At 35.6% G+C, this 27,787-nt stretch overlaps 1 protein-coding gene across 1 annotated transcript in view; it reads left to right on the top strand.

Moving 5' to 3' along the window:
- LOC114009667 (dystrophin-like) overlaps positions 1-27,787 on the top strand; it is a 142,170-nt gene that overhangs the window by 21,792 nt on the left and 92,591 nt on the right. The window contains exons 4-6 of the mRNA XM_027775717.1: positions 4,876-4,963; positions 15,895-16,136; positions 23,895-24,075. Coding sequence (XP_027631518.1) covers positions 4,876-4,963; positions 15,895-16,136; positions 23,895-24,075 — 511 coding nt within the window. The remainder of the gene's footprint in view (positions 1-4,875; positions 4,964-15,894; positions 16,137-23,894; positions 24,076-27,787) is intronic.

Here is a 27,787-nt window from a genome sequence, read left to right as displayed (position 1 = left end):
CTCCTCCATTTCTTCACCCTTTTGGGACTACATGCATACATACACATGCTGCAGTGTATTTTTCAAGCCACTGGAACTGAGATTCATACCATGGTCAATCAGGTGGGATCCAGTTTCCTGTGCATAGCACTTAACCCCTGGGCTATGGGGCTGATCCTGGGTTTTTACTTTAAAGGAGATGTGGCTATCTTATTTCCATGCAAGTTAGAACCTTCCACAGCTATCTACATATCTGTGGAAACAATTCAATACTGGTCTATGAAACTGAATTTCAGGACAATCCAGAAGTTTCACCTGCTAATTGGAATGGGATCCTGGGAGCACATAATCACAAAACACTGCAGTCTGCTCTGAACTCTTCAGGTAGAATGCAAGATATTAAAATGTGTCTATCACCTTCAGAGTTCAGACTGATGAGATGAAACTGAGTTTCCATGTGCTGCCCTTCAGAGAATAATGTAAAATGTATATTTTTTGGCTAGGCTATAGGTGTTAAAGAAGGAAATAAAACAAAATAAGACTATTATTATATCTTTTTTTATGCCATTCTAAATTCTCAAATTAATATTTTATGTATTATAGCTATTCCTGATTGATGTTTACTTTATTGATGGGTGGATCTTGTAATGTTTTAAACCTTTAATATTGATTCCAATAATTTGAATTCATGAACCATTTTTTGAATTTTTTTTTTCGAGAGGTTTTTACTATAGGGCACATGCGCTCACCAGAAAGACAAAGAGACAGAGAGACAGAAAGTGAGAAATCCCCTCCAAGGGGTATGGCCATGCCACAATTCCTTCTCCTCCTCCTCTTGGGATCTTGAGCATGCAAGCACATGGGCCCAGCATGAGTTTAAGCCACCAAATCCGCTAATCAAACCATGGTCGACTACATGGGAGTCCAGTGACATAGTCATTATGCCAACTGCTGGTCCCGAAATTTTATTTTATTTTGAAAATAAAGCAAAAACTCCAGAACTATTTGTTTTTTTAAACAGAGAACTTTACATTCTTTTTTTCTGTTAAATAGTTCTTCTCTTAGACTTTATTTTTTAGAGTAATTTTAGGTTCACAAAAATATTGAGCTGAAGGTATAGAGATTTCCCATGTAACCTGTAGGACTACAACAAGCATAGGCTCCCCCACTGTCAATGACATTCCTCCCTAGAGTGGTACATTTGTTATAATGGATAGACCTACACTGACACATTGTTTTTCACTCACAGACCATACTTTGTACCAGAGTTCACTCTTGGTGTTGTACTTTCTATGATTTTGAACAAATTTATAGTAACATGTATCCATCAATAGAGTATCATACGAATAGTTTCTTCTTTTCTTTTTGGAGAGGATTTTGCTATAGGGCACGTGTGCTCCCCAGACAGACAGAGACAGAAAGACAGAAAGCGAGAAATCACCCCCCAGGGGGGATGGCCACACCATAATCCCTTCTCCTCTGTTCTCCTCTCGGGATCTTGGGCACGCATGCACATGTGCCCGGTGTGAGTTTTAAGCCACCGGGCTGGGATGCGAACCGTGGTCTACTACATGGGAGTCCAGCGACATAGCCACTATGCTAACTGCTGGTCCCTAGTACGAGTAGTTTCAATGCCCTAAAAATCCTCTGTGCTGTGCTTATCCATATCCATCTCTATCCCTTTCCTAATCCTTGGCAACCACTGATGATCTTTTTTTTGGGGGGAGGGGGTTGCTATAGGGTATGTACACTTGTCAGAGAGAGAGAGAGAGAGAGAGAGAGAGAGAGAAATCACCCTGTGGTGGGATGTTCACACCACAATCCCTTCTCTTCCATTCTCCTCTTGGGCATGTCTACATACATGCCAGGCATGATTTTCAAGCCACTGGATCTGGAACTCAAACCACAGTCTGTCATATGGGAATCTAGCACCTTCACCACTAAGCAATGTGCTGGCCCTATCACTGATCTTTATCATGTCTCCATAGTTTTGACTTTTCTAGGATGTCATAAAGTGGCAATCCTGCAATATATATCACTTTCATATACCTATCACTTAGCAATATACCTTTAGGGATCCTTTGTGTGTTTATGACTCAGTAGTTCATTCCTTCTTAGCATTCATTGTCTGGATGTACCACAGTTTATTTACCCATTTGTCTACAGAAAGACATCTTGATCGCTTCCAAGTCTTGGCAATTATGCATAAAGCTGTTCTAAGCATCCATGTGTGTAGGTTTTTGTGTGGACGTAAGTTTTTAATTCCTTTGGGTAAATGTCAAGCAACACAACTGCTGATTCGTATGGCAAGAGTACTTTCAGTTCTGTAAGAAATCTCCAAACTTTTTTTTTTTTTATCCAAACTGACTTTCAAAGTGGGTATACCATTTTGTTTCTCCATCAGTAACTAACAAGAGTTCTTGTTGCTTGACATTCTAACCAGAATTTGGTGTTGTCTCTGGATTTTGATTCTAATAGGTTTTCAGTGGTATATCACTTTGTTTCTATTTACATTTACCTGATGACATAAGATGTGGAACATCTTTTGATATGTTTATTTGAAATCTGTTTGTCTTCTTTGATGAGGTGTCTGTTAAGGTCTTCCGTCCATTTTAAAATGAGGGTGTCGATGTTCTTATCGCTTAGTTCTAATACTTCTTTCTTTAAGAGCTGTTTTAGTTTATGTCTTTAGATAACAGTCCTTCCTCAGATATGTATTTTGTAAATGTTTCCTCCTAGCCTATGATTCCTTTTCAGTCTCTTGGCAGCATATCTTTTGCAGAGCAAATTTTTTTTTCATTTTAATGAAGTCCAGTTTATTAGTTCTCTTATTAGTCATCCCTTTGGTGTCATATCTAGAAAGTCACCACCAAAATCAAGGTAATCTGAATTTTCTCATGTTATCTTTTAGAATTTTTATAGTTTCGTCTTTTCATTTGGGTCTCTAATCCATTTTGAGTTACTAGATATCCAGTTGTTACAACACCATTTGTTGAAAAGACTTTTCTCCATTGTATTTCCTTTACATCTTTCTCAATGATCAGTTGACTTTAAATATATGGGTCTATTTCTGAGTGTGGAGTAGACTCTTCACATGAATCAATTTGTCAACTATTTCACCAATACCACACTGTCTTTATTACTGTTGTTTTATAGCAAGTCTTAAAGTTGGATATTGGCAGGTCTCTTACTTATAAAATTGTTTAAGATCAAATTTGAAAGAAGATTTATTGGGGTCCAGAAGGTTACATGGTTGTTAAGGGCACTGAACTTCCACATGGCCTACTGCAGTTCAAGTCCTGGACCTGGCAATTTGCTTTCACACTCCCCCCCATTTCCCTTCCTCCCGTCCCTCTCTAATCAAATTTAAATAAATAAATAAATACAGTTAAAATAAAATAATTCTTTAAAAAAAGATCTTTTGAATTGTAGCTCTTTATTTAAATTAGTCTTTTCAAATGTGTAATATATATATATGGGTTGTTTTATAAGCATTTCCATATTTCGATGTGTTTAGGAAAGAGTCTATTTTAAATTATTACTTCTTTCCCTTAAAGTATTTCTAATGTTGCTATAATATCTGGAGCTACATTTATTTATCTATCTATAGCAATTTGCTTTCAAAGGGGGAGATCCCAGACCTGAATTGTACAGTTACAATTAACATTGTGATTTTAAAATTTAAATTAAAAATATGAAATTAGATTAGATTAGATTAAAATTGTATATCCTTGGTCACACTGACCACCTTTTGAGTGCTTAATGCCCATATGTAGCTATTAGCTGTAGTGTCAGAAAACACTGATATAGAACATTCCCATCTTTGCACAAATTTTTTCTAATGAATACTACAGAGTATGCATATATATCTACCATATTCACTTTAACCTACACTCTAATATTGTACCTTGGAATATTTGTTTAAATGACTATAGATGTAAAGAAAATTTTGAAAATTAATTTGATGTAGGATGATCTTCTGCCCCAAATTCAAGTGAATCTTTTTTATATTGTTATTTAGTCACAGAAGTATTGCTCTTACTATATGCTAATTGTATTATAGCTATTTTTTTTCTGTGAATACTTATGTTTTAGGACATATAAAATATATTGTTATAGCCATATATTTTAATGACTTTAAAATGTAGTTCTACTGCATCATGGTTTAAAATATATGTCTCTGTAGAGATGTTAATAGCTAGGCTCAATAGTATAATGCTAGTTTCTGTTCACTTAAATTATTTTTTATTTATTGTTCAAAAGTTAACTCTGATTAGGAGAAATGAACAAAGAAGTTTAGAAGGCTTTTTGAAACTAAATTTACTTTTCTTTGGAAATGCTAAATTTCAACTGTTACAGAAAGAAAAAAATTAGTCAGCAGTCTTGTATTTTAATGTGTGTTTTTTCTCTATTATTATTTACACTAGTGTATTTTTTCTTTTAATAGATCCACTAGAGTCTTAATCTAAATTTTAATACTGAATATATATATTTATGTCATTAGGAATAATTTCTGTAGTATAATTTAAAATATAAATTCCATTTTGATTTTTGGACCTGTTGTCTGTCATTATTCTGATTTGTCTTTTGTTGTTTCTTTTTTTAGTTGCAGTCTTACATGGTAATGTTATCAAAGACTATTCTGTAAAAGAAGGTTAGAGTAGAAATCGTATTATTAAAAATAGTAGCAATTCAAGATGATTTCAGAAAAGCTTGTGCTTTCATTGCCGTTTTGATGTGTTTGGTGTCAAGAGTTGAGAAAAAAGTCTTTAGATTCACATGATAAACTGACAGACTGGAATATCTTAAGGCTTGAAAGGGCAAGTAGATGTTATAATTACTGTGAAGCTGCACAATCCTTGTATTGAAATACTCACCTTTGCTATCATGCTGCAGGCCATAGAGCGAGAAAAAGCCGAGAAGTTCAGAAAACTGCAAGATGCCAGCAGATCAGCTCAGGCCCTGGTGGAACAGATGGTGAATGGTAATTACACGGAGTTGATTTAGATAATCTTCTTAGGGATTTGATAAACACATAGGTTCATATTTATCAGCTGCATTTTATCGGACAAGCACTTCTTGAATGAAAATTTATTTTAAAGGGAGTTTATATGTTTTATTATTATTATCATTATTCCTTTCTTAAAACTAAGCAAATGGGGAATTTAAAAGCAGTCTGTATGTTTATTATTATTATTATTATTCCTTTCTTAAAACTAAGCAAATGGGGTTGATTCAATTTTGCAATTATTACAAGAAAACAGGAAATGGTAGAATGTCTTATCATTCTGATGTGGAGAAATTAATTTTAGTGCAAATCCTGCTAGGATTTAGCCAAATAATTTGAAAAAGCTAAGTTTGTAGAAATAAATGATAATAGAAGCAATCATATGATATATGTAAAAGTGATTATACTCTGATTTTAATGATTTTTGCAATGTGTTTCCTCAGACAGACTAAACTTACGTGGAAAGCTTCATCATCATATTTATTTCCTAATAATGTATCTGATTTTTTAGTGCTACATTTGATCATTTTCTATCATTTCAAAAACATTCCTTTGGGGTAACCTTTATTTTTAACTAACATATTTTGAATAAAATAAAAGCACAAGGCTGGCAAAACTATTTGTTTCCTTTTTAAGAATGAATTAAGGGGCTAGCAGGTGGTATGGTAGTTAAGGGTATTAAACTCCCACATGGCCTACAGCGGTTTGAATCCTGGACCTGGCGGCTTGCTTTCTCACGTTCTCTCACTCTCTCTCTCTGTCTCTGTCTCTCTGTGCCTCTCTGGTTAAAATAAAAATAATAAAATAAATGCAGTTAAATTAAAAAAAGAATGAATTAAAATTCATCTCTGCTAATACATAGTGGCCCCAAAGCTATCTGTACTAACATGTCATTCATTGTCATAACATATAAACAAACTTCTTTCAAATTGTCATTGCTATACTGCTATATTCATTTGCAGATAAAAGTAATTCTATGAAAATCAGGGATAGTGCTATGTCCAAGCAAGATTCATTTTTTTTTTCAAAGGATATGTTTATAAGAATATCATAAACAAATATAACAAATGTTTTTGTTGTGCATGTCATCTTTTCCCGGAATCTGTCTGTGTTCTGGAACATAAATTCTGTGTATGAATTATTTTTTGCCTTAATTGGTATGTTGGCATTAAAAAGTTCAATGATCTGACCAGGAAATCAATTCATTTTCTTCTTCTAATGAGCCCCATGACTGTATTTGGTTTAAAACAGAAAGAAGCAAATATGACAGCTAAGAATTAGGTTAACAAGTTAATGACTATATAGACAGTTAAAAATATTGATAGGTTGTTGTTTAGATGCATTTTGCCTGGTGACTTTAACTGATAAGTATAGCAGCATAGTCATGTTTAACATGATAATGCTCTTTAAAATATTATTAACAGTTGTTATATAATTTTCCCATAGGAACTGCATTATCACTTTTTAATTTAATAAGCTGATGTAAAATCTATACTAAAAAAAGTTTATTTCTTCCTTGTGTGTGTGTGGGGGGGGGGCGGAGAGAGAAAGAGAGAGAGAGACAGGAGAGAGGAGAAAGACAAACATCATCAACCAGTTTTCACGTTGTGGTCCCCATGCCCAGCTTTCCCAGTCACCCAGGATCAGCAGCACATACAGGTTGAGTGAGGAACCAAACTCGGGTCTTCTATATGATCTTTGGCATGGCAAAGCCTTGTATAGCTGAGGCAAAAATCTTTATTTCACATGGTCTTATTTCATAATTGAATATCAAGCATACCCTACCTCATATCATCTGATTGCAGCATGCAGTGAATTATTCCAAAAGCATTTTTAGAGGGTGGAAAATAGCAGAGGGTGAGAAATAGGGAGAAAAAAATATATATGGAAAATTGGAAAATTATTGATGATAGCATGTATGATTAAGCCACTATGCAGTGTATTCTGGATGGGAAACCATATTTTGTATGCTGTGATGGTGCTCAGTGAATGAATGTAAAATTAATTAATTAATAAAAAATTAGCAATAAAGAGAACGATTCATCTTTTGGTAAGCAGGTAATAACTGTATACAAGACTAAAATGATCATGTGATCAGTGACAATATTATTTTTCTAAATTATGCCTATCAGGACTTAGAGTTTTGGAGTCATGAAGAAGAAAATTACATATTATATGTCCTTAATCAATATTAATTAACTAATTAAATTCTGTTTAGTGAAGCAAAATTAAGGCAATACTTGAGATAATGACACTGGTACTTTTGGTAAGAAAATAATAACACCTCTGAAGGAAGATGGTAACTTGTGTATAAACAGCAAAGAGCAGTTGAGGGGGGGCATGACTTGATATATTGCTGTCTGTTTGACAGTATTGATCAAATTTTAACCTACTCATTTGTTTCGCCACAGAAGACATGGTTTGATGCATGGAGAACCTTACATTTGAGCCATAACTAGGATGGCTATTTAAAATGGCCAGAGCTCTGCTTCCTGATTAAATAAAACAATTTGCATAATTATTAAAAATGGACTATAATATTCTAGTTTTCCTCTTGTTCCTTTTTTTTTTGTAGCTTAATGTTTAACGAATAAGTCATAGGGCTGAAGACAGCAGATGATAGTGGTTAAGGTGCTAGACTCCCACATGGCCAACTACAGTTCAAGCCCCAGACCCAGCAGTTTGAAAATCATACTGGGCACATGTGCTTGTATGCCCCAAATCCTAAGAGTAGATGGAGGAGAAGGGGTTGCATTGTGATCCCCCCCCATGAGGCGGGGGGGGGGTGATTATTACAAAAAGAGTAGTTACATTTTCATTTGAAAGCATAGTACAAAGTTTTCATTCTGTGTGCTATAAAATGGTTTTATTACATTTCCCAGATGAAATACTATAACATAATTGTCTAATAGAGTTAGTGTTGTTTTCTAGATTAAATTTTGCTTCACTATCATTTTCTAATTGTAGTTTTTCATGTGTTAATTAAAGCCTGAAGACAGCCATGTTAAGGAAATGTTTAAATAAAAATAGTAATTATTCGTATATTAGACTAAAAGAACATCTCAAAACGATCCTCCCCTGAGTGTTAGATTATAATGTTTAAGGTGATACCTATTAGTAAGTACATTGAAGATTGTAATTAAATAGTACAGAATGATAATGCAAACAAGGACTCTTCTTACCTTTAATATTAACTAAGTAAATTTATAATATTTTTCTGTTTTCTTTTTAGATCATTAAGTACTTTCCCATGATTTCCTTTGAATCTGGGCAACAAAATTTTTTGTCAGACGGCCAAAAGCACAGATTATAGTCTTTTTGGCTCATCTCAAAGCCAATCTTCTCAATATTCTTCATAACACTGCAAAAGATTTTCAAGAGCAACAACTCATATTATCATGTATTTTAATGAGAAGAAAATCATCAACTGGTCTATAGACCAGTGGGGCATGGAGATAGTACTGTTTATGGCAGTCCAGCCTCTCCATTGTGAATGAGGAGCCTCCCCAGTTGCATACATTTTTTTTCTTTTTAAAAAATGATTTATTTAGTTTTATTTATTATTATTTTTTGAACTTGCCATAGGGCATGTATATTCACCAGAGAGAGAAGGTAGAAAGTGAGAAAGCAAGCTGGCAGGTTCAGGATTTGAACCATGGTTGGTCACGTGGGAGTTTGACGCCTTAACCACCATGCCACCTGCTGGTGTAAAATGTATACATTTTTATCTTTTTTTATTCCTTCCTCAATTCCAGGCAATTTGATTTATGTTTCCTCTTTCTTCACATAACACTTACTACAATGCCCTACACAGAGTTCATATTCAATAAATGTTCATTCACAGACATATTTTTCTTGGTTTAACTCCAGTTTTCACAAGGAAGAACCTTTGTGCTTTGCCTCTGTGTGTGTGTGTGTGTGTGTGTGCGTGCGTGCGTGCTCATGTAGGGAGGATATTATGCAGTTACTATTGTGGAAAATTAGCAGCAAAAAAAAGTAGGAATATGACTTTTTCTTTACTTTTATGGTCTGGGAAACAGGAACAATTTAAAATGGAACTATAATAGTAAATGTTTATATTATACTCACTAAGCATAAGTTTTATATATACTATTAATATTAAAAATCTATGATCATTTTTCTAAATGTCAAGCCAGTTGTATACAAGTCACAGAAGCCTCTAGAATTTTGCTTCAGACCTTGTCTTCATGGATTCTGAATAAATTTTCATTACTTTTGATGCAATTATATTTAATGCCAAATGGACTTGTAATGACCCCCACTTAAACTGCAACAAAAATAGGATACTATTTATTGGCCACTTTAAGTTTTTTATTCCAAATATTCTTCTAATTCAAGAGCTGTTAAAACACAGGTTTTACATTATTCTACCCTTGCTTCATGGCTAATGATGAATACACTTGATGAGGAATACTTCACTTTAAGTGGCAGTTCTGAAGTACTTGCATGGAAGGTGATGCACAGTTAAAATTATTCTAACAGTCTGTTATGCACTGTACACAAGTAATAAAATTAATGGATGCACTTCAAGTAATGATCTATTTCCTTTGGGTGCAATATATTTATTCATAGACTATTTCAGGGGTTGTTTAGAATATGAGATGTGAATGGATTATGATCCATTATCCCTGAGATTCTAATGTGCTACTACAAAATGGTTTCCGTAAGTATTGTTCATAATGCCTGGTGTGTCAGTGTTTGTATTCTTAAATAGCTAACAAAAAATTAGAAAGACAGATGCTCAAATGATCGATGCTTAAAACTTTGCTGATATTTACTTGAACAAACAGTCATAAAACTTTACATTTTCAGTTAAGTAACATAATTGTATAAAATAATTACACATAAAACAATGATATAGTTTAGGAAAATTATTCATCTGTGATTCTTCACTTGGAAATCACTACCCCTATTTATTCTAGAAACGGTTTAAGGGACCTTCAGATAATATCACCAATAGGACTGGTGAATATCTTTCCAATTGATTTCTGTAATTGAAAAAATGGCATTTCCAATGTCAGTGTGAGATACATTAAGTACTGTGACATATGACAGTGCTTCGGATCCCCTATCCAAACTACAAAACAAACTTGAAGCAAGAGTGACTATGTGCTTGTTTGCATATGGCTTCTCTGTATATTTCTTACCTGTTGTTTGCATTCATATGAAGTAAGCTGTTGATGTGCTGTTGGGTGGACTCACAAGTACAGTGTAGTTATTCTGTTTCTCTCCTAAGCTGAGAATTCTATCAGCCACTGCCAGTGGAAACATACACCTAGAGGAGTTTATAGTTTAGAAGGACAGGCAGAGTATATTCTAGGTACCAGGAAGCATATTCACACATAAATGAATTCAGTGTTTACCCACAGACCCTTCATCATGAAAGTTCTAATTCTTTGTGGTCAATGTCATGTCTTTGTTAGTAACACCTACAGATTTCTGTTTTTCATCTTTGATATGGTTGTCCCTTATAACTTGAATTCCAAATGATTACAAATATGTAACCAAACAGTCCAAGATTCCCTAATGAATGAACTCATGAATATATCACTGATTATTGATATACTTTCTTTAAAAAAAGTATGTGTCTACTTTATTCTTTTTACATAATAAATGGTTTATTGCTATAATATTTTAATACAATTAATATATCTATGTTTCTGGACTTAATGACAATCTTATATATTTTAATTTTACATACTGATCCCTTCCACCATTCCCAGTAATACATTTTGGTTTATCAAAAATTTAAATCACATGAGATTTAAATCACCTCCACCCTCCCAGGATACTGTTGGGTCCCAAGTTGTGGGTACGCACGTCAAAGTATGCTGTGACTGCAGACTTTCAGACACACTCGTGTACATGTGCATGCATGGGCGCTCATACACACACACACACACACACACACACACACAACACACACACGCCTCATGGCTATCCAGAGCCCACCTCATCCCTACTCTTTTTTTATTATTTTTATTTATCTTTATTTATCCATTTATTTTAATTTGACCAGAGAGTAAGGGAGGTAGGGAGGGAGGGAGGGAGAGAGAGAGAGAGAAAGAGAGAAAGCAAAGCCACCAGGTCCAGGACTGGAATCATGGTCAGCTATGTGGAAGTCCAGTGCCCTTAACCACCACACCACTTGCCGGCCCTAATCCCAACTATTATTGACTTCCAGGAAAAGCCAGGGGTGGCCAGCAGCCGAACCAGCTTAGTTTTGTGATTTTCATGGCTTCAGGTGATAAACTGACTTACAAGAATAATAATCTGTTGCCTGTGTCTTTTCTCATGATATTTCCATATTATATAAATTAGTACTAATTTCTAGCATATTATTATTTTTAAATAAATGGCCTTTTACTGTTATAAAACACTTCCTTTCCCTTCATTTTTAACACTTATGTTATCTGGTCTCCTTTCTTACATATTCTTCTTCATTTCTTCCCTATTAACATCATCTAGTATTTATTGGTTGCCTAGTGTATATCAGACTTGGTGTAAGTACATCACGGATGTTACCTTAGAACCCTAATAAATATTCCGAGATAGATTCTATTTTTATCCTCATTTCATAGTTGAAACAAATGAGACCCAATGAGGTTAAACAATGAAGTTCACCCATCTAGCAAGAAGTGTCAAAGAATTTATTGAAGGCTTATGTAACCTAAAAAAAAGAAATATATTTTTGCTAGGTCATAGACTGATGTGAAGACAGCTGGATCACATATGGCTGGCTGTGTGGTTCAAGTCATAAAGTACTAGATCTGGTGGCTCCAAATACATGCCAGGCACATGTGCTCATGTGCCTCAAATCCTGAAAGCAGGGAGATATGGAGGAGAAGCGATTATGGTGTGACAGGTCCCCATATGGAGTACTTTCTCACTTTTCCTCTCTTTTAAAAATAAAATTAAATAAAAAATGTATCCATTTTTTTCCATGAGACTGAGAAAGAGAGACAAGTATGCCAACAAAGTCATCAGGTTGCCATCCCCACCCTGGCCAGACAGTATCACATGCATGTGTATGTGTGCCCATTGAAGATATCAGAACGTGCACCCAGGACCTTTCCATGAGGTGTCAGCATCCCCGAGTGTTGTATAACTGATGTTGCACCCCACCTGGCCAGGAGAGAGAAATCTGAACTCCAGATTTCTCTAACACTAGCATTCTCACTGTTAATTTCTACACCTTTCTGCCTGCCTCTCACTTTACCCTAATAGAGAAGTTTTTCTTTTACCCATTGTTGTATTTTAATTGCTTATGTTGGATAATAGAGATCAATGTGCAAATAAGTAGAGAGTATTTTAGATTTCTAAGTGTTACAGATTTGGACAAACTTGACTTTATTTTAGTAACTCCTACAGTGATATTTAGCATCTCACTTTTTTTGCACAGCATAGACTTTTGCATAATGATCAAGTATGACTCATTAAAACCTGTCTGTGAGTTTTAATAGCTCTCACAAAATCCACTGGTACTTCATTACAGTTTGACTTATATTTTTGAAAAATTAGTATATATTATTCCTATTGAAAATTAACTAACTTATGGTTCTATTTTTCCAAGTGCTTGCGATCTCTGTATTATTGACCTGCCTCTGGGGCAGAGAGATAGTTCTCTCTGCTTTCCCTAATTATATGGTCAAAATGTTAAATAATACTGAATCCAGGATCAGCCCATCAGTACTGTTAATTTAACATCCCTTATTTGCCTACTTAATGACTAGTATATATTGACTTTTCATATATCATGGACTTTCTTCTAAAGGCTTATTCAAGTTTAACATATGCTCAAAATATTTCTTGTAAATATCTAATTATTTAGATGCATGACATATTTTGGAGGCATTAAGTAATAACCTTTAAAAATTCTCCCCAAAATATTGTTAAATTGTCTTCTTATTTTCCAAAAAATAATGTTCACATTTTATCATAATACTTTTTCTAAAACAGTGCCCATAAGAATGAATCATAGAGTCTTCTCTTGTACTTTGTAACAAACACGAGCATTTTACAACTATTAATTAGTAGCATCTCCCAAAACATATTTTGGTAGAATTCTTGATCACCATTCAAAACCAAATGATCACAAACAGCAAATCACGCCACATGTCCAGATGTCTCAATAAGAACAACTGTTTCCTTTAGTATTAGGAGGATATTAGAAAAATATTTAGCTCCTTTAAATCATGGGCTTCTTTGGTATTTGGATATCTGGAGACATGTATATATTCTCTTTTCACACTTTCTTTTCCTTCAATTTTTTTCTTTAAAAATATATCAACCAGGGGCCAACAGGTGGTGTGATAGTTAAGGTGTTGGACTCCCATATGGCCGACTGTGGTTTGATTTCCAGGTTTGGTAACTTGAAAATCACACCAGGCACGTGTGTAATAATAATAATAATAATTATATTGACCAAAGACAGAAGGAAAGATTGTTGTCAATAATATTTGCCAACCTTGTATCCTCCAGTGTCATCTTGGATAGTACAATACTTTGAAATTAGTGAAGTTAGACTTCTGTTTCACGTGAATTGAGAGACATGGTTTGGTGGTATAATATGATTATAACAAATTGATAATTAGCCTATCTGAGCAGAGGAAGGTAGAAGAGGATAAATAATATAATTTATTTCAAAGTCATGTTTTTTTCAGCTTTGAAAAGGATAAAGTAGGAGGCATGTACAAGTTTGCAAAACTAAAAAACTAAATGTTTGCTAAAAATGTACTTGAAGCTTTTTAAAAACTTAATTTTCCTTTAACTGAATTATATTTCCAAGAAGTTAAGGGAAATGAAGATTCATAAATGTAGTTCTTCTTTGGCAACATGGTTGTCTACTAAATCACTTCACTTCTCATATATTTTAGTCTAGAGAAAGAATCTCATAGTGAGCTTATCTTCTTTTTTGAGATAAATGTAGGAATAGGAATCACTGAAATATTCACAATTTCAAAAATGTGAGGAAGTTATCAATGCTATAATATCAATATTTAAAAATATATAATATCATATTTAATCGATTTTCTTCTTTTTATAATGTCATATGTTAATGAAGTTACTATGCAAGCTAATATACCTAATAAAGTCTCAATTTTGTGAGCTGATTTTAGAGTTAATTATTTAATATTTGATCTATGATTTCTGTAGATTATTACACTATTTTAGGATAATATGTACTTGAGTTAGATTAGTTGTATACTACCTTATGACAAAATTTAATTAAGATAATATATATGAAAAGACGACATATTCCTTGGCACGTAGTAGGTAATTACCTACTAGAGGAGTAATAGTAGTACCCTAATCCAGAAGGGATTTCTTTTCTGATAGAGTTTTCTTTATTTATTCTTGCCGTAGATGATCTCAAGACATTCACATCAACTTCCACATTCATAAATATTAGTCATCTGGAAAGTAACAGCGTACGTTTCTATGGAAAACTGCGCCATGACTTTCCCAGTGGCCCAATAAAATACTTTTCATGTTAGAAAGGTTATTTTTCCTAGTGCTTGTTTTACTTCTTTCGATGTATGGATAATTTGGTTACTTCTGCCTTTTACAACAGAAAGAGAATAACTAATTTTGAATAAATTATTTTCCCTTTATTTGAAAGCCTACAAATAGTATTTAAACTCATTTCCAGACTTTCTTTTTTTTCCCAAGAGGTGTATGAGTACACATGAGAGAAAGAGAGAGAAAGAGAGAGAGAGAGAGAATGAGAACCCCTGGAGCCTGGTCACATCACAGTGCTATTTCCCTCCATTGCTCTTCTGCCCAAAATTTTGGGCACATACATACATACTCTATGTGTTTTTCTTTCTTTCTTGGAAAAGTTTTTGCTATAGGGCTCGTGTGCTCACCAGAGAGACAGAGAGACAGAAAGCAAGAAATCACCCCCCAGGGGGGATGGCCACGCTGCAATCCCTTCTCCTCCATTATCCTCTCAGGATCTTGGGCACGCACGCACACATGCCCCATGTGGGTTTAAGCCACCAGGTCCGGGACTCAGACTGTAGTCAACTACATGGGAGTCCAGCGACAAAACCACTATGCTAACTGCTATTACTGCTCCATGTGTTTTTCAAGGCAGAGTGAAAAGGCCCAGGATTCAAACCGCTGTCAGCTGTGTGGGATCTGGCTCACACTACATTGTGCCTAACCACTGTACTATAGTCCTCTGCACCCATGTTTTAAAATGAAAATATGAAGTGGTTTTGAAAGTGTGTATGTATGTATATATTTTTTAAGGTTTTTGCCACAAGACACATGTGCTTGCCCAGAAAAAGGAGAAACAGAGAGACAGTGACAGGGAAAGTGAGAAATCACCCCTCAGGGGAAATGGCCACAAGCAATCCCTTCTCCTCCATTCTTCTCTTGGGATTTTGGGCATGCATACACATGAACCTGGCATGAATTTCAAGGTGCTGAGCCCAGGACTCAAAACACGTTTAGCCATGTCAGAATCCAGCATTGTAAGGACTACACCACATGCTGGTCTCTCAAAGGATATTTTGATAATATACATGATATTTTACATTTAGTTAAAAACATCTAAAATGTTATTTGGCCATGATCAACCTTCTGCCTACCCCAACTGAGCTTTGTTTTTATTGAAATATGTTCTATTCTACTACACCTTATATCTCCTTATTTATTATTTTATGACATTTATGTTCTTTGATGACTTGTAACTCTAATTATTTGCAATCAGTTATCATAAATCATGTTCATATTTTTCCATCTTCATCAGTAAATAAATGGTTTTATTTGAAATCATTCGTTTAATGAATGCTTTTATAATTTGGATATGTTGGTTTTTAGATCATTTCTTTCAGTCAGAAGCTTCAGGGAATATAACATTTTTTTTTTCTTTCTAGAGGGTATTAACGCTGACAGCATCAAACAAGCCTCAGAACAACTGAACAGCCGGTGGATCGAGTTCTGCCAGTTGCTAAGTGAGAGACTTAACTGGCTGGAGTACCAGAACAACATCATCACTTTCTATAATCAGCTACAACAATTGGAGCAGATGACAACTACTGCTGAAAACTGGTTGAAAACCCAACCCACTGCCACATCAGATCCAACAGCAATTAAAAGCCAGTTAAAAATTTGTAAGGTAAGAATCTTTTCTTCTTCCATTCAGAGATGATCAATAAGTATTTCTTGGCAATTTCCAGGGGGATAATAGCAAAATATTTAGTAATGAAATGTTTACCCTGTAAGGATTCAATTAACCACAGTAAAGATCAAAATATAAGCAAAGAATCAGCTTAAATTTGTAGTGTATAGATGTCTGAATTATTTTTATTTTTTAACTTACATTTAATCACTTTTCATCTTTACAGCATGCAAAGTTGTTTTTTCCCAGCATACATATAGTATATATCAGTCAAGTCAAAGGTATTACCATGAACATTATCAACAGATAACTTTTCTCTTTGTGTCTGATAAATGCTTTTCTTTTTCCCCTCTTGATTCCCTCCTAGTCACCACCTACCAGACACTCCCCCCTATATTGTCTCTAGCATCCACAGTTGCCCTCCCTGCCATTATACTCTCCAATCTTTCAGTTTCTGCCATAGACTACAGATATTCAGTATTTATTAAGGGGGAGCATATGGTGGCTCTCTTTCATAGTCTGACTTGCTTTGCTTAACATTAGATCTTCCATACTCATCCACTTCATATGAAATGTCTGGGTCTCGTTTTTTTGTTGTTGTTGTTTTGTTTTGTTTTATGGCTGAATAGTATCCCATGGTATATAAGTGCCACAATGTTCAATCCATTCATCTGTTCTTGGACATTTGGGTTGATTCCTTGTCTTGGCAATTGTGAATAATCCTGCTATAAACATGGATGTGTAAGTGTGGCTAAGATGAACAAAACAAAGAATGTAAGTGCTGGTGAGGCTATAGTGAAAAGAGGACCCTCCTACACTGTTGATGGGAATGTAACTTAGTACAGCCACTGTGGAGAACAATATGGAGGTTCCTCAAAGACACAAACAGAACCACCACTTGACCCTGTAATTCCATTCCTGGGTATCTAGTCAAACGATAGGAAAACACTCAGAAAAAACACTTGCAAATCCATGTTTGATGCTGAATCTTAAAATTGTACTACATTGGTTACACATGGCTAATTGTCACTATGTAAAAGGGTGAGGCAGTTTGGGAATGTGTACATAATTTATCCTCCAAAAGAACTGCTCATAAGTTGAAACTCTTTCTTTGCAAAGAGAAAAATTCAGTTGTATGTTGAAAAAGTGGAATCCATACAAATAGCTAGAAACACAGGTCAATGCTAAGCTGATAAATCATTTAGTCAGGCACATATAGACAATCTTTAAAACCGATGGTTCACTCAAATTAAGGTAGCTCTAGGAAGGTTTCATTACAAAGAAGTATTTTACAAATCTGATTGCAGTACAGAGATTCCACGAGGGATGAAGCACTACCTTAGCATCACAACTGTTATTTCTCTTAGTCCAGAAAAGGTCAGGAAAATAGAAGTTGTGGAAACCTGGAAGGAAATGGTCAAATCTCCGTGGTAAAAGCAGCCTTAAGAGTCAGCCTAAAAAGACACCCTCGGTAGAAGGAAACACATTACTTCATTCTTGTCTGTATCTCTAGAATCTGATCCGGGTTTCCCAATAACTAAACATAATCAGAAGGCAAGTGGACAAGGAACTGTGCACTTTTCACTGGAAATGGAAAATTGATGAGAGAAAGAATTGTTTCCACAGTGAACCTTTAATGATAGATATTTAATACAGAAAACTATAAATGGTCATTAATTTGCATACTTTATTTATTTTGCTATAGGGCATGTGTACTTACTGGCGAGAGACAGAGAGAGAGAGTGAGAGGGAAAGTGAGAAATCACTCCCCAAGGGCGATAGCCAGGCTACTATCCCTTCTCCTCCATTCTCTTCCTGGGATTTTAAGCATGCATGCATCCAGCATGAGTTTTCAAGCCACCAGGCCCAGGACCCTAACTATGGTCAGCTGTGTGGCAGTCCCACACCTTAACCACCAAGCAACCTGCTGGCCCCAATTTGCATACTTTTAAAAGAATGGTTGAAGCAAAGGGAGAATAAAAGTGGAGAGGTGGTAGGGTATGTTTGGAAAGATGTTGAACGAAGAAAAGTAATGGGAAATTAAAAACTATTATGGGAACCAGCAGGTGGCATGGTGGTTAAGGCGCTGGACTCCCACATGACCAATGGCAGTTTGAGTCCTGGACCTGGCTTCTTGCTTTCTCATTTTCTCTCTCTCTCTCTCTCTTTGGTCAAATTAATAATAATAATAGTACTAATAAATTAAAATTAAATAAATAATTCCTTACAAAAGGCTATGTTGTAAGAAAAAGAAAACAATTCAAAGACTTGATAATTCTTTAAATACTGAATTTAAGGTTTTACTAGGAAGTAAATAAATCCAATAAGTATACTTCTGGGTAGAGAATATAGTACAGAAGGACATTTCATTTATTAAACAAATATGCAAATTTAAGGAATTTCCATATTTAGATGCATTTTATAAGTAAAGAATAGGACCCATGGCTTCTTTTCTGTGAACCAGAAGAATAATCCACCTACTTTATGTTTTTACAACAAAAATCTGATGGCACTAGCTTCACTTAAATCTTGAGGTTAATATATAGAAATTAATAATAACATCTACAAAATACGTTCATCTGTAAAATATATATTCAGTATCTCTAATGTGGCTGAGAATGACACAAAGTGCGCTAACAAGTTTGGACTGTCATTACAGATAACATGTACTAGATGGCTTAAACAGTTGTGAGATTTAATTTCTCATACTTCTGGAAGCTGTAAGTCTGAGATCAAGGTCTGGCAGGGTTCACCTTCTGATGATGACTCTCTGCCTGGCTTGCAGATGGCCACTGCCTTAATGTGTCTTCATGTGGCTTTCCTCAGTGCCTGTACATGGAGAGACAGAGACAAAGACAGACACACAGAGAGAGATTCCAATTGTATTTGATTAGGGTCACACCCTGATGATGTCATATCATCTAATTACCTTCTATTTTGAAATACTGTATTTCCAAATACAGTACCATTGGGGATTAGAGCTCCAACATGTCAATTTTGCAGGGCACTATTCCATAGCACTAAGTTTCAGGAATATTAGTTGAATACTCATTGGCCCTGCTCTCATTTTTTCTTTTTTACACATAGGCAAGAGAGATATTAAACAAGTGAATGCATGAATAAATATAACATTAACACTGGGATAAATACTTTAAATAAAGATACAGAGTTTTGAAAGAATGTCTGATAGGGAAAACCTGACTTGACAGAGCCACCAAGGGCAGCTTCCTTGAGGGAAGGACATTGCAAAGGTTTTATAATGAGTTGGAATTAAGTAAGAGAGCAGTGGCAGGAGAGACTTCAGGCAGAAGGAACACAGTGTGAGGGAGCAATAAAGACCAAGCCACTTGTCCTCTCCACTGTGGCATGGCAATAATGCAAATGTCCTGCAAGTCTGGAAGCCATGTGGTCAACCCATGATTCAGGTCCCTGGTTTATCTTGAAAAGATGCCAGGTACATATATGAAGACCCTAGTGGTAAATTTATCTTGAGGAGTTAGAAGACTGGGGAAAAGGGATCAATGTGATGTGATGAGACTCAATTAAGGGTGCCCCCTCCCCTTTCTCTCTCGCCACACATTCTTATTATTTAAAAAATAAATAAAATGGCAACAGAAAAAAGGTCAGTGTGAACGCTGAGCATAGGGAGCAGTGAAGTAGTATGCGAGGATGAGAGATGAAAGTGGAAAGACAGACATATAGAAGACAGAGCTGTGACTTTTGGGCAATGCTAGGATTTGGGCTTAATCTGAGGAGCGAATGGAGATCTCTAGATGTTTTATATATTAAATACTCTCCTGAGTTTGAGGAAAGTATTTATGAAAATGAAATGAATGAAATGAAAATATTTCTTTCGTGGTAAGCAATCATAACATTCCAAATTCTGCTGATATACTCTCATCACCCCTTGCTCTTTCTGGTCCATTGGTTCCTATTAGGTTGTCAGGAAAGTCATGACATGTTTTTCTATGCAGAAATGCATCACAACTTTCCTGACAACCAAATATAAATCTGATTAATCAGTTTAGGTAAAAAATTTAGCAGGATAACCTTAATATAGTTTATACAAGAGCTGAAAATTATACTATTTGGCCATGATTAGTGATCACTAAGTAAGTTATTATATCCTGTTTGCCAGTGCTTCCTGTTATTTTATACCATTAGAATGCAGATTTAACTCATAATATAGAGATTGTGACCTGGTTTTTAATATGCTGGGGTTTAGAGAGCCTTTTGAGAATTGAAAAAAATCCATGGACTCTTTTCTGGGAAACATACCAAAGCTTCAATCAGGTAAGGATATCATTTGGAAGGATAAATTGACTCAGGGAAGATACCTTACTTGGGAAGACCAACTGGCCCAAGCCCTTTTATGGAAGTAATGCTAATGGTACACATCTTTTAAATGTTGAATACCTCAGTTCAAAATGATCTCTCTTATGATTTATTGTCAGAACTTTAAGGTCTCTACTGAACATTTGCCCAAATGTTTTATTAGTTTCAAAGTCCCCTTTGTTTTGCAGAACACACTTGGCTATACTGTAGTCTCTTTCTATAGTCCCCTAAACAGAAAAAAATGACAGCCCTCCATCTGGCCAAATGTAAATTAGGTTCTTAAATGTTCACAGCAGATGCCAGTGCTGCCATTTGCAAGCCTTGTATATGAAGCGTATGTATAAAGGGGCTTGAAAATGTTCTCGGATTTTGGACTTCAAGTACGAGTTTTTTTGGAGCACAAATTTTTGAAAACCATGTAGTTTTTTCCATAACACTCATTTCCTGTGAAATTTTTGAAGACCCTCCTCATATGTATTCCTGTAATAAAATTGCAAATTGGGGTCAACAGATGGCATAATGATTACATTGCTGGACTCCCACATGACTGACTGTGGTTCAAGTCCTGGACCTGGTAGCTTGAAATTTATGCTGGGCATTTGTCTGTTCATGCCCAAAATCCCAAAAAGAGAATGAGGATAAGGGATTGTGGTGTGGCCATCCCCCCCGGAGGGTGATTTCTTGCTTTCTCTCTCTTTGTCTCTTTGGCAAGTGCACACGCCCTATAGCAATAACCTCTCAAGACAAAAATAAAACAGTCTATTACCCTTAAACTTTTTTTTCTTATTCTTTTCCCATGGACATGTACCAACCTTCTAATACTTGATAGAGAGGATTTATATTTGAGAAAGACCACACCACAATCCCTTCTCCTCCTGGGATTTTGGGCATGTACACACACAAGCCTGGCATGAATTTCAAGCCACCAGGTCTGGCACTCAAACTGTCGTTGACCATGGGGACCAGCAGTTAGCATAATGGCTATGTTGCTGGACTCCCATGTAGTCGACCACGGTTTGCATCCCGGACCCGATGGGTTAGAACTCACAGTGGTTATGTGTGCGTGCATGCCCAAGATCCCGAGAGGAGAATGGAGGAGAAGGGATTGCGGCATGGCCATCCCCCCTGGGGCATGATTTCTTGCTTTCTGTCTCTCTGTCTCTGTCTGTCTGTCTGGTGAGCACACACAACCTGTAGCAAAAATCTCTCCAAACAAAAAACAAAACTGTAGTTGACCATGTAGGTGTCCAATCCCTTAACTACTATGCCACCTGCTGGCCCCCGATAATAATACTTTTTAAAAGAGCATTTTAAAAATTCTGTTTGCGTTCACATTATATAGGTATCGATGGTAAACTTATTGAAACTTCACTGGGAACAAGAGTATTAAAGATTAGTAGCATCCTGAAGAAATGTAATACAGGCTGTACAATCAAGCCACATATGTAATTTTAAGTGTTTTAGAAACTACATTTAAAAAGAAATCAGAAAGTATATAATTTCAATCATATATTTTATTTAATCTCATTTGTCAAAAATAATTTTGAGACTTAATCAATATTTAAAAACTATGAGAGGACCAGAATGTGGCATGGTGGTTGAGGCATTAAATTCCATGTGTCTGAGTGTGTGGTTTGAGTCCTAGACATGGCAGCATGAAAAACGCACATGTGCATGTGTGCCCATGATCCTGAGAGGATAATGGAGGAGAAAGGATTATGGTGTGGCCATCCCCTCTGGGGGATGATTTCTCACATTCTCTCTCTCTGGCAAGTGCACATGGACTATGGCAAAAATCTTAAAAAAAAAAAAAAGCAAAAAGCTATGAGATAGTTTATGTTTGATGTTTTCATAATAAGTCTTCATAATTCAATTTATAACTCTAACATATCTCAATTTGAACTAGTCACAGTTCAGATATTCACTAGTTACTCCTGTAAAGGAAAGCACAGCAGTGCCCATTTGATTTTACCGTCCAAAGCAGGGTACTAATGAGAGCAAAAGAGAGTCCTTAATTAATTATTGCAGGACAACAAGAGAAACTTTGGCCAGTCACCCTAATTATACGGGTGGCAGTTGCACATTCAGTCAGGAAAAGTAATGCAATCATACAAGAGGTATATAATATATGATATGTAATAGATAATAGATATAAAATATGTGTGTGTATATACACATAAATAATTATTATATTTTTATTTAATATATAGTATGTATATATGCATATATGTACATGTGTATAATTTATATTTTGTGATGGTTTTTTGGTACCTGAATGATCATAACAGCTTTATGCATTAGAGTGAAAAGGCAGAATCAACTCTAAAATTCCACCAATGGATGAATGAAAAATCAAATTGTGGTATAGCTAGATAATGGAATATTATTTGATCATAAAAATAAATGAAGTATTATTACATGCTACCACATGGGTAAACCCTGAAGACATCCTATTAAGTGAAAGAAGCCAGTCACAAAAGATGACACAATAGATCGTGTAATTCATATGAGAAGATCAGTGTAGGGACATTGATTATATAGACAAAGTAGATGAATGCTTTTTTAGGATTAAAATGAATGGAGGAATAAGGGAGGGGGGGAATGGAGGAATCGTTAACATACGCAAGGGTTCATTTTGAGGTTAAAAAAATGTTCTAAAAGTGATTATAATGGGCCAGCCCCAGGGCCTAGTGGTTAAGGGAGCTGGATCCCACATAGCTGACTGTAGTTTGAATCCTGGCCCCAGCAACTTGAAAAACATCCTAGGCATGTGCATATACATGCCCCACATTTCAACAGGAAGGAAAGGTGAAGCCGAGGGGATTGCTGTTAACCATTCCCCATTGTGGGATGCTTTCTACCTTTCTCTTTGTCTCTCTCTTTGGAGAGTTCACATGCCCTCTGGCAATTAAAAAAAAAAACAGACTAGAGGAGCCATCAGGTGGCATGGTGGTCAAGGTGCTGGACTCCTGCATGGCTGACTGTGATTTGAACCCCTCACCAGGTACCTTGAAATGAAAGCTGAAATAGTCATTGAATGAGCTTAGAATTTGAAGGGAAATGCAAGGAATTTTGAAATAAGGGATGCAGTCAAACATCTATATTTGAATATGAAAACAATTTAGTGTCATTCTTAATACTTCATTGCTGCACCCATTTATGCCCATTAATGCTCTAAACAATGTCACCTTGCAATTAAAGATCGTTACATGCGATAATACATATTGAAGGAAGAGCAAAGGTATTAGATTGATGACCTGTGATGAAGGCTCACCTAAATGATCATGGATGTTTCTTATCAAATCTGTTAAGGTTATTAAGCTAAGCATGTATCACTGCCTTTTAACACTGCTACTTTGAAGCATGTAACGCATGCAAGGGAAAAGTGCTTTTATTTTTATATTCTGAATTACGTTACAGGATGAAGTCAACCGGTTGTCAGCACTTCAGCCTCAAATTGAGCGATTAAAAATTCAGAGTGTAGCCCTGAAAGAGAAAGGACAAGGGCCAATGTTCCTGGATGCAGACTTTGTTGCCTTTACAAACCATTTTAACCAAGTGTTTGTTGATGTGCAGGCCAAAGAGAAAGAACTACAGACAAGTAAGTAAAAATACTTAAAATGGCTAACTTAAAACATTTCAAATTGGTTATTTGTGGGGAAAAAAATGTTAATATGAAAGGATAACTCCTATCAATGGAACCATCCTCCCTACAACCTATATGAACCAGTAATGAAATACTGGTGATGGGAAACAAATTGATGATATTTATATTTCTTCCTCTCTCCCATAATAATCTTATGACCTTGAAGAACAAATAAAACATGATTCGTACATGCGTAACTTCTGCCTGGTGGGTTGCAATTTTCAGAATCGGATGTCTTGAACACTGAGAAAAATGTGAGACCAGTTGAGACCATTTGAGGAAGCTTTCATTAAATCCAGTTTCCCTGATGTACAAAGATGTTTAACTAAGCACCATCTCCTACTTCTCTTAACTTCTCTAATGGGTATTATAGATATAACAAAAATGGGGCAAATGAAACTTGGCAAAAGAGAAATTATTCTTTGGGTTACATTTTATTATTAGAGCATAATAATGATATAAACCCTCTTTTTCCCTTTAATGATGAAGTAAAGAATAAACGTGAAGCAATTGTACAAATGTATTCCGTGTGACTAGCACATTTTTTAAGTTGTCTCTTTTTATCTCTCACTAACGGATACTTAGAAGTTGCTGTTAATACATAACATCACTCTGGAATATCTCTACTCACAGACTTAATTTTAAGACAAAAGTTTCTTTGAGTGAGAAGTTTAAAAACACTTTTAAGCAATAGTAAACCAATTTTTGACCCACCATAGTGGGTGACCCAGCATAGTGTACACACCCTATGGCAGAAAGTTAAAAAAAAAAATCCTTTTCAAAATTTTTATAAGAGGAACAAAAATGTATTTTTGTTTTCTACTAAAATTTGAATTTGCTGGAAAACATGTTTTTTTAATCATTTTTTGGTAAATATTCAATAAATTTATTATAAAATATGTCTAGAATTAATTTAACTTTTTATTTTGATATAATGAACATTATAAAGTGAGCTAGAAACACATATTTTTTCTCTTGTATACAATGTCATTTTTACTAAGGGTTTATTTTCCTGATAGCAAAGCAGGTAGTAAAACTTTGCAGTAATATCAGCTCCCTCTAGTGGATTTCAGTATACTTTTTGCTGTGCCTGTATAAAAGCAATTGTAGAATATATTTTGCATGTCCTAAATTTTCAGACATTGACCTAGTTAACAATATTGTATTTTCTCTTGTCATAGGATCCATAAACCCCTTTTTAAAGTAAATGCTTTTTAATGGATATACTGTAATTTGTGGGTAAAACAGCTTCTTTACTGGAAAATTATTGTAATTTATATATATCTACTAATTACATTAGAGTTCAACTTTTCCATTTTCTCTAATGATGTTCAGAATATTGATGTTATATAATAGAGATTTGTCTATGTAAATATGTAATAATATACACTTCCTATTCATCATGGCCATTAGTCCATTCATCCATCCATCATCATTTCTGTTTTTCTTTATCATTCATGCATAAATATGATGCATAAAACTTATAAAATTTTACTCAATTTATGTCTAAATTCAATGTCTTCCCTTATACCTTATTTACATTCCTTTTTTTCTTTTCTTATTCTTTTTTTTTTTTTTCAGTTTTTTGCCATAGGATACTTGTGCCACTGAAGAGAGACAGAGAAAGGAAAAGGGAGAAATCTCCTCTGGTGAGATGAACATGCCACAGTTCTTTATCCTCCATTCTCCTCTCAGGATTATGGGCACACACGTACATGCACCTAGAGTGATTTTCCAGTCGTTGAGTCCAGGACTTGAATTGTGGTTGGCAGTGTGGGATACCAGCATCTTAAGTACCACGCCACCTGCTGGCCCTGATAATTTATTATTTTAGTAAATAAACAATTAAACCTTTCTAATTGTAAATAAGAAAACAAATTTTATAATATAACTTGGATTTCAATAGCCAGGTGGAAATTATGCCAAGACAACAAGTATTAGAGTTAGGTAGTTAAATTGGTTGGTTTTGCAGAAAATAGGGAAAGTGACATCATTTTTGTTACATTACACTATGTTACATCAAAAAAAGTGTTTTGCTGGGGAACCAACAGTTAGCGTAATGGCTATGTCGCTGGACTCCCATGTAGTCGACCGCGGTTCGTGTCCCGGACCCGGTGGCTTAAAACTCACGCCAGGCGCGTGTGCGTGCATGCCCAAGATCCCGAGAGGAGAATGGAGGAGAAGGGATTGTGGCGTGACCATCCCCCCTGGGGGGTGATTTCTCGCTTTCTGTCTCTATGTCTCTCTCTGCCTGTCTGGCGAGCGCACGCGCCCTACAGTGAAAATCTCTCCAAAAAAATAAAAAAAAAAGTGTTTTGCTTGTTCTAAAACTTCAGAGGAATACTCTTCCATTCTATACCCCTAGATGGTTGTCACGACAATGTCTCACTTACTCATTCATTAATTAATTCAGAAAGTGTTTTTGAGCAGCTGCTACGTGCCACAAAAGTGTTGGGCACTCAATACTTAGTGGAAAAAAAATCAAGAGCAATTTTTATGTTCTCATGAAGCTTAAGGGAAAAAAAAGATAATAAAATGAATAATATGATCACAGATTGTAATCGCTGTGGAGTCAGAAGCCATGATTCTGGGGACATGAAGTTGAACCGAATCTGAGAATGTGCAAGTGCCAGCTCTGTGATGAGTTGGAGCAAGGACATTAAGGGGAATGGAAGCAAGTACAAAAGTCCCAAAGGAGGAGAAGGAGGACTGGGCATGTCTAAGACACAGAAAGGAGGCCTGAAGGCCTGCAACCCAGCAAATAATGGAAAGATTAGGACAAGATAAAGACTGAGTACCTGAAAACTGCCATAGGTTCCTGTCAAAGCTTAGGTTGTTATTTTAAGAGTAGTTGAAATTTCAAAAAGAGTTTCAGTCGAGGAAATAAGAAAGTCTGATTTGTAACTTTGGAAAATCAGCCTCTCATGGGTGTGTGAGGAATAAAATGGTATATGGGTCTAAAGAAAGCAGGAGGCCAGGTGGAAACGATAGTCAGATAGGTGCTGAGCCATTTCACCTTGGACTAGAGTTATGATAGGGGAGAAAGAAAAGTGGATGCAGCCCTTGAAGAAGTGCTGATCTGAGGAGTGGGTGTCGGAGAGATAGTCTTAGCAAGATTACAGGGATAACTGTTCCCTTTTGCTGGGATAATAGAAGGACATTGTATAATAGCCAGCAAAAATGCCATGTATGGAGACCAGCAGTTGGCGTAATGGCTATGTTGCTGGACTCCCAGGTAGCTGACTGCGGTTCGAGTCCCAGACCTGGTAGCTTAAACTCATGCCAGGCACATGTGCATGCATGCCCAAGATCCTGAGAGAATGGAAGAGAAGGGATTGTGGCGTGACCATCTCCCCTGGGGGGTGATTTCTTGCTTTCTCTCTCTCTGCCTCTCTCTGTCTTTCTGGCAAGCATGTGCACCCTATAGCAAAAACCTCTAAAAAAAAAAAAAGAAAAATACAAAGCTCTATATGGCCATAATTTCAAGCTTTATGGTTAGTGTGTTCTATTCCATGTTAAGACACCAAAATTGAGAATGAGTAACTTGAGGTAACTCTTTCAGCTTCAAGTCAGAAAATTGACCTTCACTTTGTGAAATTTTTTAGTGTGTTTTGTTTGTTTGTTTGTGTGTTTCTTTGTTTTTAGGGTTTTTTTTGCTATAGGGCAC

The sequence above is a fragment of the Tupaia chinensis genome, unplaced genomic scaffold, assembly GCF_000334495.1.
Source record: "Tupaia chinensis unplaced genomic scaffold, TupChi_1.0 Scaffold000600_1, whole genome shotgun sequence".
In the NCBI taxonomy this organism is placed as follows: Eukaryota; Metazoa; Chordata; class Mammalia; order Scandentia; family Tupaiidae; genus Tupaia; species Tupaia belangeri.
Note: the sequence above shows the minus strand (reverse complement) of the source record. Positions and strands in the feature narration are given on the sequence as shown.